The 17,655-nt window shown below is 34.1% G+C and overlaps 2 protein-coding genes across 3 annotated transcripts in view; both read left to right on the forward strand.

Annotated features, from left to right (window-relative positions):
* Window positions 1–2,579: 2,579 nt before the first annotated feature.
* On the forward strand, window positions 2,580–6,533 carry Oli (basic helix-loop-helix family member olig). Its single transcript, XM_083092916.1, has 5 exons — window positions 2,580–3,138; window positions 3,637–3,828; window positions 3,924–4,159; window positions 4,407–4,630; window positions 4,806–6,533. The coding sequence occupies exons 2-5, from the start codon at window positions 3,691–3,693 to the stop codon at window positions 5,027–5,029; spliced, it is 822 nt and encodes a 273-aa protein (XP_082949042.1). The 5' UTR covers window positions 2,580–3,138; window positions 3,637–3,690; the 3' UTR covers window positions 5,030–6,533.
* Window positions 6,534–6,678: 145 nt separating this feature from the next.
* The window catches only part of Axud1 (AXIN1 up-regulated 1), a 33,480-nt gene continuing 22,503 nt past the window's right edge, over window positions 6,679–17,655 (forward strand). Inside the window, exon 1 of one of the 2 annotated variants that reach the window (XM_083092891.1) lies at window positions 6,679–7,497. The gene's annotated coding sequence lies outside the window, so the exon portion shown is untranslated. The remainder of the gene's footprint in view (window positions 7,498–17,655) is intronic. The other variant, XM_083092890.1, reaches the window with a different exon arrangement.

Consider the following 17,655-nt stretch of genomic DNA (forward strand, 5'->3'; position numbering starts at 1 on the left):
ATTCATCAGAAAAGACAGGAAAGAGTGGAGGAGTAAAGTTAGAGAGCACAACGAAGAGAGACATCCGAAGATAAACGGGAGTGAGGGGAGGCGCGAGATGACGGAAGGCGAGGAAGAAAGAGGGCTGGAGAAGGAACGCGAGAGGGTTGGTTTGTGATGGTCGACGGTAATGCGCACATGGAGAGGCACGTAAGGAGAAGAAGGAGCGGAGAAAGGTTCCGTGAGAAGCGCGGAGGGATGATGCGGCGGGACGGGCGGGCGAGCGATGAAGGGAGGGGGTGCGTTTGGTCCGGGAGCTCGCCGGGGGATGCTGTATTGATCGTGAGAGCGGGCTAAAGTAAGCCGAGGCTGGTTGGCACGGAGGGTTGCCTTGGCAACCCTCGTCGTCCCTCATCCCTCAGGACTCCGGACCGCCCGTCGGTCCGAAAACCACCCCCGAACGCCGACCACCACCCTCTATCTCCCTCTCTCTCTCTCTCTCTCCCTTTCTCTCTCTTTCTCTCGCTCTCCTTCTCTGTCATCGGATTCGCGATCTATACGTGCCAAACGGTACGCTCGGCAGATACGGCGTATGCGTAAGCGTATGCGAGAGAGATCCTTTTTCCCTCCTGGTTTTCCTTCAGCTTTCCTTCCGACCGCTCCTCGACACGCGTTCTTCCGCTCGGAAATAATCGGGACAGAACCTGTTTCCTGATAACGTTATCAAATACGATAACGGCTGTGTTTAATTCTCTCTAGATCTTTCTTTTGTTCTACTTGAAATTTATGTCGTAAATATATAAAATATTAAGAAACAATGTCCAATATAGAAGAAAAAAATTACACGATAGATTTCGGAGAGAGAGAAAAACGCTAATATAATCATTTAACTCTTCTAAAATAATTTCTCTGAATTGCTTAAAGTTTTTTTATGAAGTAGAGTATTAAAAATTTTAACAAATATTAATAATTTTAATAAATAATAATCAATTGTGAAAATATTTCTATTTCATAATAAGTGGTCATAGATGATCAATAACAGTATTTTATCTTTAAAATATCTTTAATATCTTTAATATCTTTAATATACCTTTGAAAACTGTTTAAAATTAATAAACAACATATTGTTATAAGAAAAAGATTCAAACATAGATATAATTATTTTTTAACCGGCCACTGAATAAGATTATGAAATTATAAATATTTTTAAGGAGAGACTATATAAAGTAGATATAATCCTCCGTGATCAACAGATCAATTGTAGTATTATTCTTTCCTAATTAATGGATTCAGATGCTGGAGTGATCAATTTTGCGCTGTATTTCAAAGCAAGTGCACTTGCAATTATTTTCGAGCAATCTCGGGATATATTTCTCGGCGCAAAGGAAGCGATAAATCTTGTACTATGGATGCTGTTCGACCCAGAAAGATCTCGCACGTATCTCGCGAGCGAACAAAGCACATTGACGCGTAATAATTTAACCCTTTCGCTCTCCATCGTATTACATGAGAATGAAAATCTAGACATTATTCGATATACATGAACACATTTGTGTGAAGTTATTTCTATTTTTACATCTAGAGAGAAAAAGAATACTTATATTTATTTTTTTTTCATTCAATACTTATTAAATTAAATTAAATTTTGTTAGTATTAATCGTTTGTTCGTGTTCGTGCCAGGCGAAACGCGAGAGGGGAAGAAGGTTAATTCATACGCGAAAAAGATAGAAAAGAATGATTGTCGCCGAATTGTCTCGGGATTCCCGCGATGTTCGTAGTATTTTTCCATGCGCTAATGCATGCCCGTTAATCATAATCAACGACAACGTATGTACGGATTGTAAACACAGCATAAATCGAACGAAACAACGATTGCTATGAAAAAAGAGAAATTTATTAAAATTGCCACATCGAGAGATTGATATTAATTTCTTTACAAGAATAAAAAATTGAAAAACTCTTGCTAAATATAATAATAATAATATGTAATTTGAAAATGAAATAGAGACAAAATAAAGGGACGAAAGTATAATATATATAATACATAAAGTAAAATGAATATTTTAATACTGATATAATAAGCATTGTTGGGATAATTACATTAATAAATACAACTTACATTAATCGATTTATATTTTTTAATTATATTATTTAGAATATTATCTGTAAGTAAATGTACGATAAATAATTTAATTATTAATAATTATTATTCTCTTTCTATAAACACAATACATATTTTCTTAAAAAATGTTTGGCAATTTTGGAGCAAAATTCTCCTCCAATAAAAAAATTTAAATTAGTTTATCTTGTCTTGTTTATCTTACTAATTTTTAATTTATTAGTTATTAATTTTTTAATCACGTTTCTTCTTCAACAATTTTTTTTAATTCTCGTCTTTCAAATTATTACCTCTGCTAAAGAATTTTTATTAGGGAATAATTGTTATTATAAATTGAAACTAAATGCGCAGCATCTTTTCGCATGCAATATATATCCGGCAACTAGCGACTTCTCTTGCTTATCTTAGATACGAATTTCCTTTCCCGATGGTAACAAGATGGTTCAAAGAGGATTTTTAGTCTGATCCGCCAGGGTACGCCAGCCGATGGGTCCAGCGCAGCATCCCTCGGTTGTAACGGGCGCACCCTCGTATACGACGACCAAACTAATTTAGGGGTTGCGCTCTCTCCTGCGCAAGATCTGCCAAACAACGAAGGAGACGCGTGTGTGCCCCTGATGTGCTTCGTTCGGACGTGATAATTTCATCAAAGACAAAATTATCGATCATTATCAAAAGACAAGAGATCTTTAAAACAGTCAAAAATCCCGTGAGATAAAGACTCCGCGAATGGAAAAAAATCTCCAAACTGTTCGCGAGATTTTTCTCCATATCGGTCATCGAGCCTCGATTCCTGCTGAATTAAAATGGCTGTGATTGGCTCTGAGTGATTTTGGAGTAACAGGATAATAAAAGGCTCTGGCAACCCCTTACAATCAGGATTCCTCAAAATCCCGATTGCCCGTATTCCCGAAAAAGTGCGAAGAAGAACGGACAGAGGGATGATTTGACGCTGCGCACTGATGCGCGAAAAGCGTTGCTGATCGTCGTATTCTGCACCCCGCGAAACGCGCGGGGGCTGGGGAAAAAATCGTCGTCGGTAAGTGTTCCACTTGCTATTGATTGCGTTAGACTGTCCGATGACGCCCCGCGAATGGCGGTGGTGCTCGCTAATAAATGCGAAAATGAGAAGATAAAAATTTATCCGGAGATCGAGAACATAAATATGAAATTTTTAAAAATCAACTTTATCCAGCAAAATAAGGATTTACCTTTTGTGAAACGTACAAAAATTTCAGAAAAAATTTTTTACATTCATGAAATAGATTGATAGAGAGAAATTATTCGCGGAAATTAAAATATGTGAGAAGTTTGGGAAAAATAATAAAATAAATTCCAGCGAGAAAGAGAAATTATTCGCGAGAAATATGAAAATAAATAACTGCATTAAATAAAACAATTTATGTCATACAATCGATATTTAAAATTTATTTAGAGAAAATGCGAAAAGTTTCAAAATAAATAAATATGAATATAAATTCGAAATCAAGGATCACTTTATTTTTGAAAAATGTAAAACTGGAATTTGCAAATATAGGAATTGAAAAGAAAAAAGAGGGAGAATTCGCTGATTAAATCGAGAAAGTGAAAGATGAGATCTTACGACGGCGAGAGCAGCTCAACAGAAGACGACGATCGCAGAGAAGGCCTGCCGGAGGCGCATCTGCAGCAAGGATCCTGGCAACGCACAGCGTCCCATCCTACCTGGGCCTGGGAGCATCGCAACGTCGTAAGTAATGATTGTAGATATAAAAAAGAAAATATAAAATATATATTTAGCTAAAAAAAGTACTAATATATTCCTAACAAAAAACCCTTTTTCAGCATCCACTGCCTCCACAATCGGCAGCGGCTCTCGAATCCGTATATTCGACACCAGGGGCTTCACATCCGGGTGTCTCGGGTCCACCAACAGCGTATTCATCGGAACACACTCAGAGCGCACCAGGACGAAGGACTCCGCTGGGAGCCGTGGGCCTCGGTGGCTTTTACTTTCAACAACAACCTCAACCGCATGCTTCGTCGAGCGCATTGTCCGATGAGAATCGACCGGATGAGAGGTTTACTTTCAATTTAATTTAATTTTAGTTTTAAGCTAAATGAAAAAAATAAAAAAAATAAAGTCACCTGAGAATTTGCAAGAATAAAATAATTGAAAAATGAAAATTCAACTGGAAATTGCACGTATACAATTAAAAGGGGATATAAATATATAATAAAATAATTGGATGAAATGTATTTTTGTAAGGAACGTCTAATGATATGCATGTAATTAATAATTCCGACGTGTATGATTTTTTTTTTCAGACCAACAGGTTCGCGATTAAACTGTCCACCGAAATCAAAGACGACTCGTCAAGGAAAAAGCGTAAGGTTGAATATTAATGCTCGAGAACGTAGAAGGATGCATGATTTGAACGACGCCTTAGACGAACTTCGTTCTGTCATTCCTTACGCGCATAGTCCTTCGGTGAGGAAGCTGTCGAAAATAGCCACTCTTCTCCTGGCGAAAAATTATATCCTCATGCAAGGTAATAAAGTGTTTAAACGCGAGAAAACAATTTAAGTTTTAATAAAGTTTTTAAAACAATTTCTCACAAGAAAATTAAATTGTATGTTTCAAATATAGCCAAGCCAAAACTAAACTGTCATCATTTCAACGCTTATCATATTGATTAATTAATGACAAATTAATCGCCGTCGCAGGGAACGCGTTGGAGGAGCTTCGGAGAGTGATAGCCGTTTTGCAATCACCGCATGCACACACCACCGCTTTACCGCCCACCCCGGTTTCCTACGACCTTCTGCAAGGATTCCCCGGCAAGTTATTCCAGGGGGTGCCGGAGATGCAAGGGCTTCCTACGAACGATCCTCAAATCGTGACTGGTCCCCCGACTGACGGTACAGTCGCCAGCGGAGAGTCGAATTAAAGAATCAATTATTTCTTCCTACTTTCTTCGCGATAGATCTAAGAATTTCTCTCGTGAACAACGTAAATCGATCGTGCGAATTCGAGCCACAGAATTAAACTGATAAAATGCGATACAATAGCGAGAGAAGAGGATTCAAAGTATTTGCAAATCTTTCAGGCCTAAGTCTAAGATTGATAGTATAAGATGCGTCCAAGAATCTCTTAAGCTGAAGGAGTACTTTTTAAAATGGAAATGCCTTTGGCTGAAACATGAAAGTATTAATTATTAGAGTATTATTGGAACTTAATTAATTCTTCTAGAGAGAAAAAAGAGTGGAGTAATCTTTTTTAAATATTACACATAAATAATTTATATTTGCCTAAAAATCAAGACAAGAAGGCGAAAGAACGAATTACATCATTTTATTTCTTCCGTAAAAATAACAAGATGCATAAGATCAAGTAAAGGGAAAACAGAAGAGATAAATTCAAAATAATCAAAAGTTAATTATATATATAAAGAGACATTTGATAGGAGATAATACATTGATAGGAGATAAGAATTAATGAATTAAAATTAGAAAAAACTTCTCTTTTTTACGGAAAGAAATAAAATATACCATAATTTCGAGTGACACTTCGATGAAAAAAATTAATTCAGGTTTACTTTGGAGTCCTAATGAAGGGCGAAATTACTGCGAAAGTATTGCGAAAGTATTAGCAATTATAAGCAATTGACACTGTCACGATCCTAAAGTCAATGATGCAGCAATAAGACGACGGCGCGTTTTCGTCTCTCCGACTCTCGCCGAGATAGCACTTCGAAGACCGATTACATAATCGCTTCAGCATTGAAAGATTAAACAAAGAATAAGCACAAAGTCCGTTTTCAGACTTGCGAATAAAAATATATGTAGGATCGAGGGAAAAATTCATGATGATTTTATTCATGATGATTCGCTCAGAATGCTCGATTTTCGTGATAGAGGATCGGAAAGACGAAAACGTCGCCAGGACTTGGAACGCGAAGAGTTTCCGAGTCTCGTCCAGAAACACGATAGTCAATATTAGTATGTGATATGTGTCGAGGAGTTCTAGTCTATATACAACATAAAGATATATTGAATATTCATATACACATATACAGTATATATACATATATATATTTAATAATCTAAACGAGGCATCGACTTACGACTTATTTATATACATACTTAAGAATCTATTATACAATGTGCCACAGTAAGAATTTATCTACTTTCGAAAAAAGCGAACGAGCAAGCGAGATGGAAGGAGAGAAAGAGAAAGAACATGTGAGAGAAGAGATTGGAAGAAGGAAAGAAAATTATTTACTGTGCTATTTGTGAGAAATATCGTGCGATCCTTTTTTTCGCAATGTAGTTATTTCTCGGAGCAAAAGTAAGGATGAGTGTCTCAACGAAGGCAGAAGGATTTACTTGTTGTAGAGTGTAGATAATAATTGTTTAGTGCTCTCAAATAAAATCTATTTAAGAGAATCTCAATATCCGATGAGCGTCAAATTATCAAGATTTTCATGTTTATAGTTTGCTTTATTTTATTTTAATTAATTGTTTCTTTTTCTATTCTATTTCTAATTTTACTTTGTATTAGATTCTGCTTTACTTTTTATTTTATTTTCAATTAGATGAACTACTTTTCATTATGACAACATGTTTATATCTTTCAATGGCATTTATCGCCATCATTCTTTATTTTAAGGTTGTTTAATTATATTTAAATTTCTTTTTTTCGAACTAAATTGATGCAAAATTTGCGGAATTAAGGACAGCACTATCTCGTCATATTCTGCAATAGATCCTTTTATCTTTGTGACTTCAATGAAAGATAAAAATTTTTCGATCGACTTATTTCCAAATAAAATAGCAGCTTATCTCCGACTTCAAAAGTTGCCGCCTTTGAAGTGGCGCTACTTGCCGCCTGTAGACACAAGTCTCTCTTCAAGGTCACATCCGACTGTCCATCTGCGTCATAATTCAAAATTACCACTCGAAACCCTTTAAATGGACTTGGTCCATGTCGGTATCAAGGTGTTTCAGAAAAAAGTATGCGAAAAGTTTATCAGACTCTTTTTACAAGTAATAATCGTAGGAAGCAAGGTGGGGGTGGGGACGACCAGCAGTCGTCTTGTGGCGCCATCAAGCTATGCTGGTATACCGTCATGCTGGGCTCTCATTCGGTCGCCTCCAGTGCTGACAAGAGGATCTGATCGTCACGATCAGAGATAGATCGTGCCTCTTGTGCGTGCGTGCCCCAATCAAGATGGCTTTGTCCATTGCGACGTTGTGATATCACTCCAGACGACGAGGGGAATCTGATTAGTCAGATTACTCCAAAGTGTCGAGGAGAATTATCAGCACGACGACGACGAAAAGAAGAAAGGTGGCAACCAACAACGTCCTCAGCGACGCGGAGATGTGACGCTCGTCAGCGAACCGGTGAGTGCAAGTGAGTCCCTTAACTTTTCTGGCCAGAGTGACCTGGTCGACTTTTTTCGAGAAGTAAAATAGGTGAGCACCTTCAAAACCGGAATCTCACGATGGCGTAGCTGCTGATGACGAGAGAATAAGAGAGAGAGACGGAGAGTGTAAGAGAGACAGAGAGAAATAATTCTTTAAAGAGGTGGGGGAGAGGGAGAGAGAGAGAGAGAGAGAGAGAGAGAGAGAGAGAGAGAGGTGTTGTTGAAGATACAATATTAATCGTCTAGATGCTGTTACTTGCGAAACAAAGTGGCTAAAGAGGTTTCTCATGGTTGTGCCACTTTGTCATGATCAGGACTCTGCAGGTGCAGATGTAGAACTCCGTGGATAGAGACACTCAGTTGGTAACAATTTCTCGATTCTTTCATAAGATAGCAAGTTTGTAGGAAAAAATATTATATTATATATATCGTCGAAGAATTGGAGTATTTGTGATAATAACTGTTGCCAAACATTGCGAATTATCTTGCTTTCTCATGATTGCATATGAAAAATTCTTTCATTAGTAATTTTGGAATAAGAAAGGCTTTTTCAATAATAATTTTGGAGGAAAAATATATTGAAGCAGAAGAAGAGAGATTTCTCTTTATTAACAATTAAAATAGCGGAATATTTTAGAATAGAAGACAGAGTTTCGATATCAGTAATTTTGGAGCACAAAAGTATGTTTAAGCCGGGGAAAGAAAGTTTCCTTATTAGTAATATTGAAGTAGGAAAGTATTTTAAGAGATTTCATATCTTGTTTAAGAAACAAAATATGCTTAATGATTTTGAATCAGAAGTATTATCTAGCACCAGCTTCGCTTGCTTTGAATTTATTATAAGATATTAGTAATTTTGGAGCACATAAGTATATTTAAGCAGAGGAAAGAAAGTTTCCTTGTTAGTAATATTAAAGTAGGAAAGTATTTTAAGAGATTTCATATCTTGTTTAAGAAAAAAAATATGCTTAATGATTTTAAACCAAAAGTATTATCTAGCACTATCTTCGCTTGCTTTAAATTTATTATAAGTCTGATTTTAAGTTTATGATGTTGAATTTAGCTCGATGTATGAAGTAAAATGAAGATATTCCCTTGTGAAAGTCTTATATATACGTAGCAATCGAGAGATAAAACGATATACAGTGAAGTTTGTATCTGGGTAAGTACGTCAATGAAATTCCCGATAGTACTTGCGTCTGTTTTTGCAATATTTTAAGCGTTGCATAAGACTTATATTTAAAGATTATCTGCTTGAGAATTTGCAAGAATTGATCGCGAAAATGTCTGTCTTTCAAGTGAAAAATTCCGATTAATTTAAATATTGATCAGAAATTCGCGAAAGTACAATGCGATAAAAAATTTTCATTTTTTTAAATCTTAATCACAATTTCGGGAAGATTTATTTTGATTATCTATCACGTAATTGTGCGAATAAAAGGAAAAGATATGTATTTAGATTCGTATTTACTCAACAATGTCGAACACAAACTTCTTGCTGAGTAATTGAATTGGAATACGAAGTAAAACAAACCATACTATTACACGCAATTAGAAAGTAAACTATAAGGCTGTCAGGAAAAATGGAAAGACGGGAAGAGAATAATGATAGGCGTGATATTACGGTGCTTTCCTTTTTTTATTAATATTATAACGCATTACAATATAATTAAATAATTATTATTATTTTCTTTATCTCTCTCTGTATTAGAATTTTGATTATGAACCGACTAAATTATTTATATCAATGTTACTGTTGCAAATAATAACTTTAAAAGTGATATTTGTTGTCAATGAGAAAGCTAGTCTTATCTCATCAATTAGATGAAAGACATGATTGTTATTGATAGTTTCCCATCTCTGTTTGGACTCTACTGATAAACTCAAATTAAATTTCCCTCGTCCTTTGGAGCTGTATATCTATTTCGTTTTAATAAAATAACAGACATCCAACAATGAAAAATTTATGAAATAATTTTCGATTAATATATTGAAACTTATGTGTCAATGATTTTTTAAATTTTAATTAGATAAAAAAATTGCGGTAATTTTAGGAAATTTACAAGTAAAACAATATTAACTATAATTTTCTTATAAAAGAAATCCAATATTTTAAGGAAGCAATTTTCTGAAAGAAATGGGATTACTACAAATAATATTAGAATGCTTTGAATTGTATTAGAATTACTATTGATTAATAGTTTTAAGTATCATCTTTTACCTCTTAGTATGTACGCTTATCGCGCCTATTTTTTAATTTTCGGAATAAATCATAAGAGATATATAAGAATAACAATAAAAAAAATAATAATGAATCTAAAAAATTAATATTCTAAAATTAATATGGACTGTAATTTATCGAATTGATAGCATCATTTCACTTTATTGCATTCGTCATTGCATCCATTTCGTTGAGATACACGTGGATCGTATTTGTCGCATATGAGGTAAATACGTGATCCGTGGGAAAACCAGGCACATAGTAACGCATGTGTATGCATCATAATCGTAAATAATGAATGTAATTGTCGCAAGGGTCGCGGATTAACTGAACGCTTTGACGCATAAAATTGTTGCACTGGTATCAGAAAAGTCGATATTGGCCAGTTGCCGTCTTTAGAAATTAATTCTTTTCTTGCTTCTTCGCCGCACATTAAAAATCTGTCGTTGTAATATGAGAATATGCAAATATAAAAATATGAAAATATATAAATAATAAAATTGGAAATTTTGCAATTATTCTTAACAATCTGAATCTTCACAATTTAAAAATAAGATATTTTTCGATATTTGTGATTTATTATTTGTATTATAATTTGCATATCATTTATATTATGTAATAAATCGAAAAACATGTTTCTCGATATGTGCTTATTCCTTATATACAATTTTTTTTTATATGTGAAAGGTTTTAACTCTATTTATATATTTTGAAGCAAAAAGGCTTCAATTCTATTTATATATTTTGATTGAAACCCATGTAATATTTTTTTCAATCTCGTGTCGAATAAATATATAGGAAAATTTTCCGGTTTATCGCACGACATGTGCGACTTTAAGTATGAAATATAACGGTGTTGACGCACTTCCGGCGTACTTATCTCGCAGGTAACACTCGTGATGTATATACAATGTTGCAAAATCGGCCAGATCCGAGCACAATCGAAATGCACCTACGTAAAGCGCAATTTCTCAAGAATCTCGCATCATGTGTAATCAATACATAATTCATATCCAAAAAATTGTTTAGATAAATATTTAAATAGTATATTAAAATATTTAAATAGTATATTAAAATTTAATATATAAATTATATTTTTAATCGAGCAAAAGTTAAATACGTGTAATAAAATTAATTTTAAGAATATAAGTTTTTGTTAAAATATATATAATTTCATAGATACAAAAAATTTTCAAAAAAAAGATACAAATAAAAATTAAGAGAGAATTGGAACAAAAGAAATATTATATTCGAAAATTCAAATTTGCAATGTCACAAAGATTTATTGGAAAAATAACAGTCTTGCAATCTCATTATTAATTGAGCACGGAAACTCGATTAAAAATGTTAGTTGCATTTTACTTCAAAAGTAAAGTCAGTATTATCGAAAAGACGAGAATCGAAAAAAAATAATACTTATCATCGTATTTTTTTAAGTCGCATTCATGTGACTTTTTGAAATGTTATTTTTTCACCTTACTTTTCGTCAATTGAACTATCATTCAATTTTTTACTAACATTATCTTTCAATCTTAGATAGTTACAGACCACGTCCACTTGTTCGATATCAATCAAGCTGATAAATTAAATTCACGTTGTATTTGACTGATAAATTAAGTCTATTTAAAGAAAACTGAATGCAAATTTAAGCTTGCACAGCGTTGAATCTCGGCGTATTTGTTGCGGTTAATAAAATCTTTCAATTAATTTTTAATCGCAGGGTTATCCTCTCTCTAGCGTGTATATAAGCGAATAAAATTATTGACGTTACAGGTCAAGGTGCGTCGATTGATGAAATTATCGGTAGTCGAGGGTCGCATCGAGTGGTACAGGATAATCAAAGTGCGTGAATAAAGAATTGTCCGTCGCGTTGAGTAAAAGAAAATGATGAATAGTTTCCGAATTTGATATCATGCATTGCAAACGTGTGCGAATACGGTCCGCTTTTCTTACCAGCGGAATTGGTGCTCGCTAAATGAATTTGTTATCAATATTCCGGAACCATATCGTTATTGTTTAAACAATAAATTTAAACAGTAAAATTTAATATTTTAATGGAATGTAATAATTTAATATATTTATCTACTAATTGTGTATATTTTCGTTCAATAATAAAATATTATTACTAATTGTGTTTATTTATCTACTAATTGTGTATATTTTCGTTTAATAATAAAATATTATTTAAATATAAAATATTTTTAAAAAATTTAAGGATACAGATATTTATTTTATTTTGATTCAAATTTTACATACAGTAGAACTGTATATAACTTATTTCTAATGCATTATTCTGTAATGGTGGATTTTTTTTGTAATTAATTTCCTCAACATTTTCTTTGAGAGGAAATCAATATTGAATCGACCGGAAGATGTGACATTAAAAAAATAATGCTAGCTTCATCGTATGAATAATTTTTTTGTTCACAATATCGTGTGCTCGAATTGTGGAGCATGTGGGCATGGAAAATGAATGAAAAGAAATGTCAGCCTCCAGCGTAGGAGGTAAAACTGGTTCGTCGAAAAAGCTGTTGCTTCTATTCTGTCGCATTATCTCGTTATTATTGTGTAGATCGCTTTCCTGATCGATAGAGGGAAAAAGAGAGAGGGAAAAGGAGAGGGGGAGGGAAAGAAAAAGATTAGAAAATAGAGGACTCGAGATAATTTCTTATCCGGCCTCGAAAGCTAATAATATAACAATTTCGTTAAAATTGACTCAATTCTCTTAAAAAATTATGCATTCATATATTCGATGTTATTAATTTTTTTATTCTTAATTCTGCCAAGATGTATATTTTTATCATTGAGAAAATCTGTCAAGAATTATCGTTATTTTGACTCTCCGTTTTTTCCTTTTTTCCTCTATTGTTTTAATCCTCCGTTTTTTCTTCTTCTCAAATGTCATTCCTTTATGAAAATGAAAAAATATTTTGCTATAATAATTTATTAGAAAATTTTTCTCTTATTAAATTTACGTTATTTATATTAGATTAAATTAATTTACTACAAATAAAAATTGTGATTTTTTTTATCGATCTGCCTCAATCTTCTCCGAAATTGCATCTTATCAAGGATGCAATTATAGCGAAAAATCTCCGACACTTTTATTGCTTTATTTATCGGAATTTCGCGATTATTTACATCGACATGATGCGATGCAAAAAATATTTCGAGCGAACATACTTGCGCGAGGAAAGCGTAGGCGCGGAAGTACTGAGTGCAATATATCGAAACAAGCTGCACACGCATAAAAAAGGGTAGGGAGAAGGAGATTGAAAGAAGAGAGAGCGTGTGAGAGAGAGAGAAAGAGAGAGATGGAGAAGGAGACGGAAAAAGAAAAGGAGAAAGAGACGAAAATAAAGCAAACGCAGCCGCCGAGGCAACACAATGGCGCATCGACCCGCCAAAACTCGTGCCGTGCCAGCCGGCCGAATGCGCAGGAACACGCGCGCGTCGTGTCTCTTCGAAACAATGAATACTTTTACTCTATCCCACCCTTAACTCACCCTCCGCCCCCGCGCCATCTGATATATTGATCGTTTCCCGAGCGAAAATCGATCGGTCGCAGCAAATTTCCGAGGGAAAATTTCCGGCCTGCCCGGGAACGTCTCCCTTTTTCTTCCTCTCTTCCTCTCTCGCTTTTCGCTCCATGTTTTTTCAATTTCAATTTTAACCCGATGCTTGCTTAATTTCGGTGAAGAGAAATCATCCCGTAATTTTCTGATAAATATTTTTTGTTGATTTTCTAATATACTTTATCTCCTTTTAATTAAGTTTCATTTATTCTTCACAAAATTTGGTTTAACTCTTTTTCGTTTCTAAAAATCTCTCAATACTCATCAATTTTCTTGTAAATTTTACTTAACTTCTATTAATTTTGTACTCAAATTCACTATTAAATTCAACTAGAATCAATCGGCTCGGAATTGATCGGAAAATTCGTGCACGCGCTAAATCCAAGACTTGTATATATCAACGACTTCTCGTTACGATCCTCATCTTCGAAATCGCGAGCTGTCGCACGGCTAGTCGCTCTCTCTGCTTGCGGGGTTCTTGGCGGGCCCCCCGGTCCACGGTTCGCTTCCTTCTCTCTTCCCTTCGAAGCGCGCGGGGTCAGATCGAGCGAGAAGTACTCGCTCCAGGATGGATGGAAGGAAGATCAGGTACCGTGGTTGTCCTGGCAACCGGCATTGATCCTTCCCCTCTTGTTCTACCACCACTGTACCCTCCTCTTCTCGCCTACCCGTTATTGCTGTACCCCCGTTTCACCCCCTTTTTCCCTTCCCCCTTCCATTTCTCTCCGCTCCTTTGCCCCCCTCATTCACTAATGCACTCGAGCACACACATACAACGCAGATAATACGCACGCACATATACGAATACCGATCATTCCTCTCGCTTGTCCTCGTGGCAACCCCTCGACTTCTTGTTTTGTTCTCTCCCTCCTTCTTGGACAGTCGCAGTTTTCTTATTTTTCATTCTCTAATCTTGAATATTCAGATTTAGCCGTACACCGAGTATAATTCCGTTGTGCTTATCCTTATTTATGCGTTTTTATGTGCGGTACCTTTGCCCTACCAGCTCCATTTGCATCTTCATTCTTTTCCTGATAGTTTCTGAAAAGAGTCGCGATTTTTTATTTTATTTAAAATATATATAAAAATATATAAAAATACCTTTTCGAGTCATATTTCTTCTTTTGCTTTAAATGTAATTATTGGCAGATGAGATTAATTTAAAAAATCGACATAGAAAATCAATAGAGATTAATTTGAATAAAGAATTAAAGAATTAAGGAACGACAAAGTTAAATAATAATCGAGTAATTTTTAATTGTAGCATGCTTTCCGACAAACAAAAGTGTATTATAATTATGATACATACCTTTCTATTGCCTATCATATATATGTTTATTATTTTTGTATTAATTAGCAAACATTGATGACGATTAAATTAAGAGAGAAAAATCTCATCTTTTTTTTATTTTACGATTTTCTGTTACTATAAACTTTTCAATTATAATATTAATTCGTCGTTTATAAATGAAAAATTAAATATGCAAATATCTTGTATAAATATCTTATCTTTCTAAATAAATTCTCGCGCAATTTATAATTCCCTAAAAATAAAATTTGCCTAAATGGAAATTCAGAAAATCTATGTTAAAAATTATTCGGTTTCTCGATTATTGTTAAGCGTTTATCAGCAAAATTTTCTTTCTTTTTAACACTTTTCTTATTCGAAATTAACAGCGTTAATCATTCCTCTTCCTTCGTCTTCGTCCCTCGGCCAATGAGATGCGAAACTGGAAGATTGGACCAAACGAGACAGCCAGACAGAGTGAGCGAGTAGAGATGAAAAAGAGAGAAGGGAGAATGAGTTAGTTACGATGGGAAGGGAGAGAAAAGGGAGAGAGGGCGGGGGAGAGTGTGCTCGCAAAGGTAGAACTGGTTGTGAACAGAGCGGTTGCCAAGCAACCGATATTGTTCCCATTGTTGCGGGCGTAGCGTAAATATTTGAGGCGAACTCGGGGATCACAAAATTCATCCACCCTCTCGCTCTCCCTCTAACTCTTTCCTCGTCCTCCTTTGGCTTTTCCTTCTTTTTCATTTTTCCGAAAGTTATCAAAGTGTGTCTCGTAAATCTCCGAAAGCTTCTAATGATACCCATCGCAGATTGCATATCATATATTCGACATTCTTTTCATACAAAATTCAACCTTTTATTGTCATCTCTAATGGTTTTGCGTCAAATTAGTTGTTAAAATTCAAGAAAAATGATAAAAGAGAGATGTGCAGTTTTTATTCGCTTACAGATTTAAATGCACCAAGATATCTATCGTATATTTCTTTCCTTAGTTTAAAATTAAAAAAATGATACTTCTTTTATTATTTAGAACGAAAAAATCATAAGGTTCTCTAAGTTATTTCTCCACAGGAAAAAATCTTTTAAATTCAGATACATTGATAAGTTGAAAGGTGCATTTTATAATATATGATGTTTGCATTTAATTCAGACGAATTTCACAATAAGATTAATTATTTCCCAAACTATTTTTTCGCATAATCTATTTTCCAAAATATTTTATCTATTGAGAGAAAGAAATTAAAATTATATTTTAATCTTTCTCACAAAAATCTTTTTCATTATTTCAAATAGCAATGTCGATCTCTTGTCAATTTTTTACAATCATAATTCTCATGCAAAGAATAAAAAAAAGAAAACTCTTGAAACTTTCAACTTCGCGCAATTCGCTTTCGCAATCCGCGTGGAAATTCTTGAATGGACGTCACGCGCGTTGTTTTGAGAGCGTCATAGCGACGACCGGGGTGGCACGTGGAAGAAGCGTTTGTTTACAGGCATTTATTTCGGCAGTCCCTTGCGGGAGCATATGAACGCATTGTATACACGTACATCGTTGACTAACGCTGCTGACCCCGCGGTTGCAGGTCAACCTTCCTGCGGTTGCGAGAGATTATAGAACTGTCAAATCGAGCAATGAGAATGTCCTCTTCATTTTCGAAAAAAATTATCTTCTTTTCCCGTTTGGCACGGCGAGTACTTGTTTAAAATTTATTGAAATGTTATATAAAATTAATAATAATCTATATTCCTCTGTTGAAATATTCATAACGCATTGTTAACGCGTGACATTTTTTGGAATTTAATATATTTTATTTTTTATTTTATCATATTTTCTTTATATAAAAAAAGAGCAATTTTTGGATATTTTATATTTTTGGTTATTTTAGATAGTTTATCATTTTATATATATTTTATCGTGATATAATCTAAATTTATTAATATAAGCGAAATTTTTTAGAAATAATTCAATAACAAATTAGATATAAAAAGAGTAAGCATTCTTGTTGATTAAAATGTTTATCTTTACAAAAACTACGATATTATGAATAATGCATAATATTATAATTATCATATTTCTTATCTAATCAATTTTATCTTTCGCCGCGTCAACGCCTTTCTCTTCGGTACATCGCGATATCCTCTCGAGAGGACTTGAAATTAGGAATGGTCAGTTACAGGGGAAATGGAGTCTGTCGCCTCTCACCCCGCTTCTCGAGTTACCCCGACAGCTTTACACGTGGTGACGTCCGCCTCTGGGACATGCTATTGACGCGCAACGTCGGGACGCCTCTTGAACCCTCGATCCATCCCCGCGTTCAACTCTCTACCAACCCCCCTTCCCGTTCCTGCTGTTCTCATCGCTCTCAAAGCGCATCTATGCACTGTGTAATATCGATTTAACACTGAGAATTATCAAGAAAAAAATGCAAGCTGACTATGAGAGGCTCGCTTTTACCATTTTTCATAGGATATGAAATGATAATGAGAAATTTTCTCAAAGATTTGAGATTTAAGGAGGCGAATAATAGAAACACGTGGCATTCCTTATATGTATATACATATATATAATTACGGTACATTAAAATATTGTATTATCTTAAATTATTAGAATTATCATGTAAGAATAATAATTAAAATAACATGATAAATACTGTATGATTTTCAGTAGTTTCAAACAATCAGTAGTCGACCCATGGACTCAAAATATTCGCAATCTAGGATTTTTAAGATTTAATTTCAATTTTCAGAATTTTAAAGTTGATTTTAATATTCTAGAATTCTTCTATTTTTAAATATTAGTGTTTTCCAATCACTAGTAAATAAAAATTTCGCATTATGGTAGAATCATGTAATAAAATTTTTAGGATTAGATATCCGCGAAAAATATTATATATTTTTTGCTTTAAGTAATATTGGTGAATATTGTTTAATGTTATTTAAAAATAAATTAACGCTTGAATTAATAACTTGAATTAAATGAAAATTAAAAATATGCATATATATATTTTTTTCGATTAAATTAAGTGGATTAAATTTAAATTTAAATTTAAAATTTAAA

Source organism: Camponotus vicinus, unplaced genomic scaffold (genome assembly GCF_025532165.1).
Source record: "Camponotus vicinus isolate PSW18456_S1 unplaced genomic scaffold, iyCamVici1.0 SCAF_3, whole genome shotgun sequence".
NCBI classification, from domain to species: Eukaryota; Metazoa; Arthropoda; class Insecta; order Hymenoptera; family Formicidae; genus Camponotus; species Camponotus vicinus.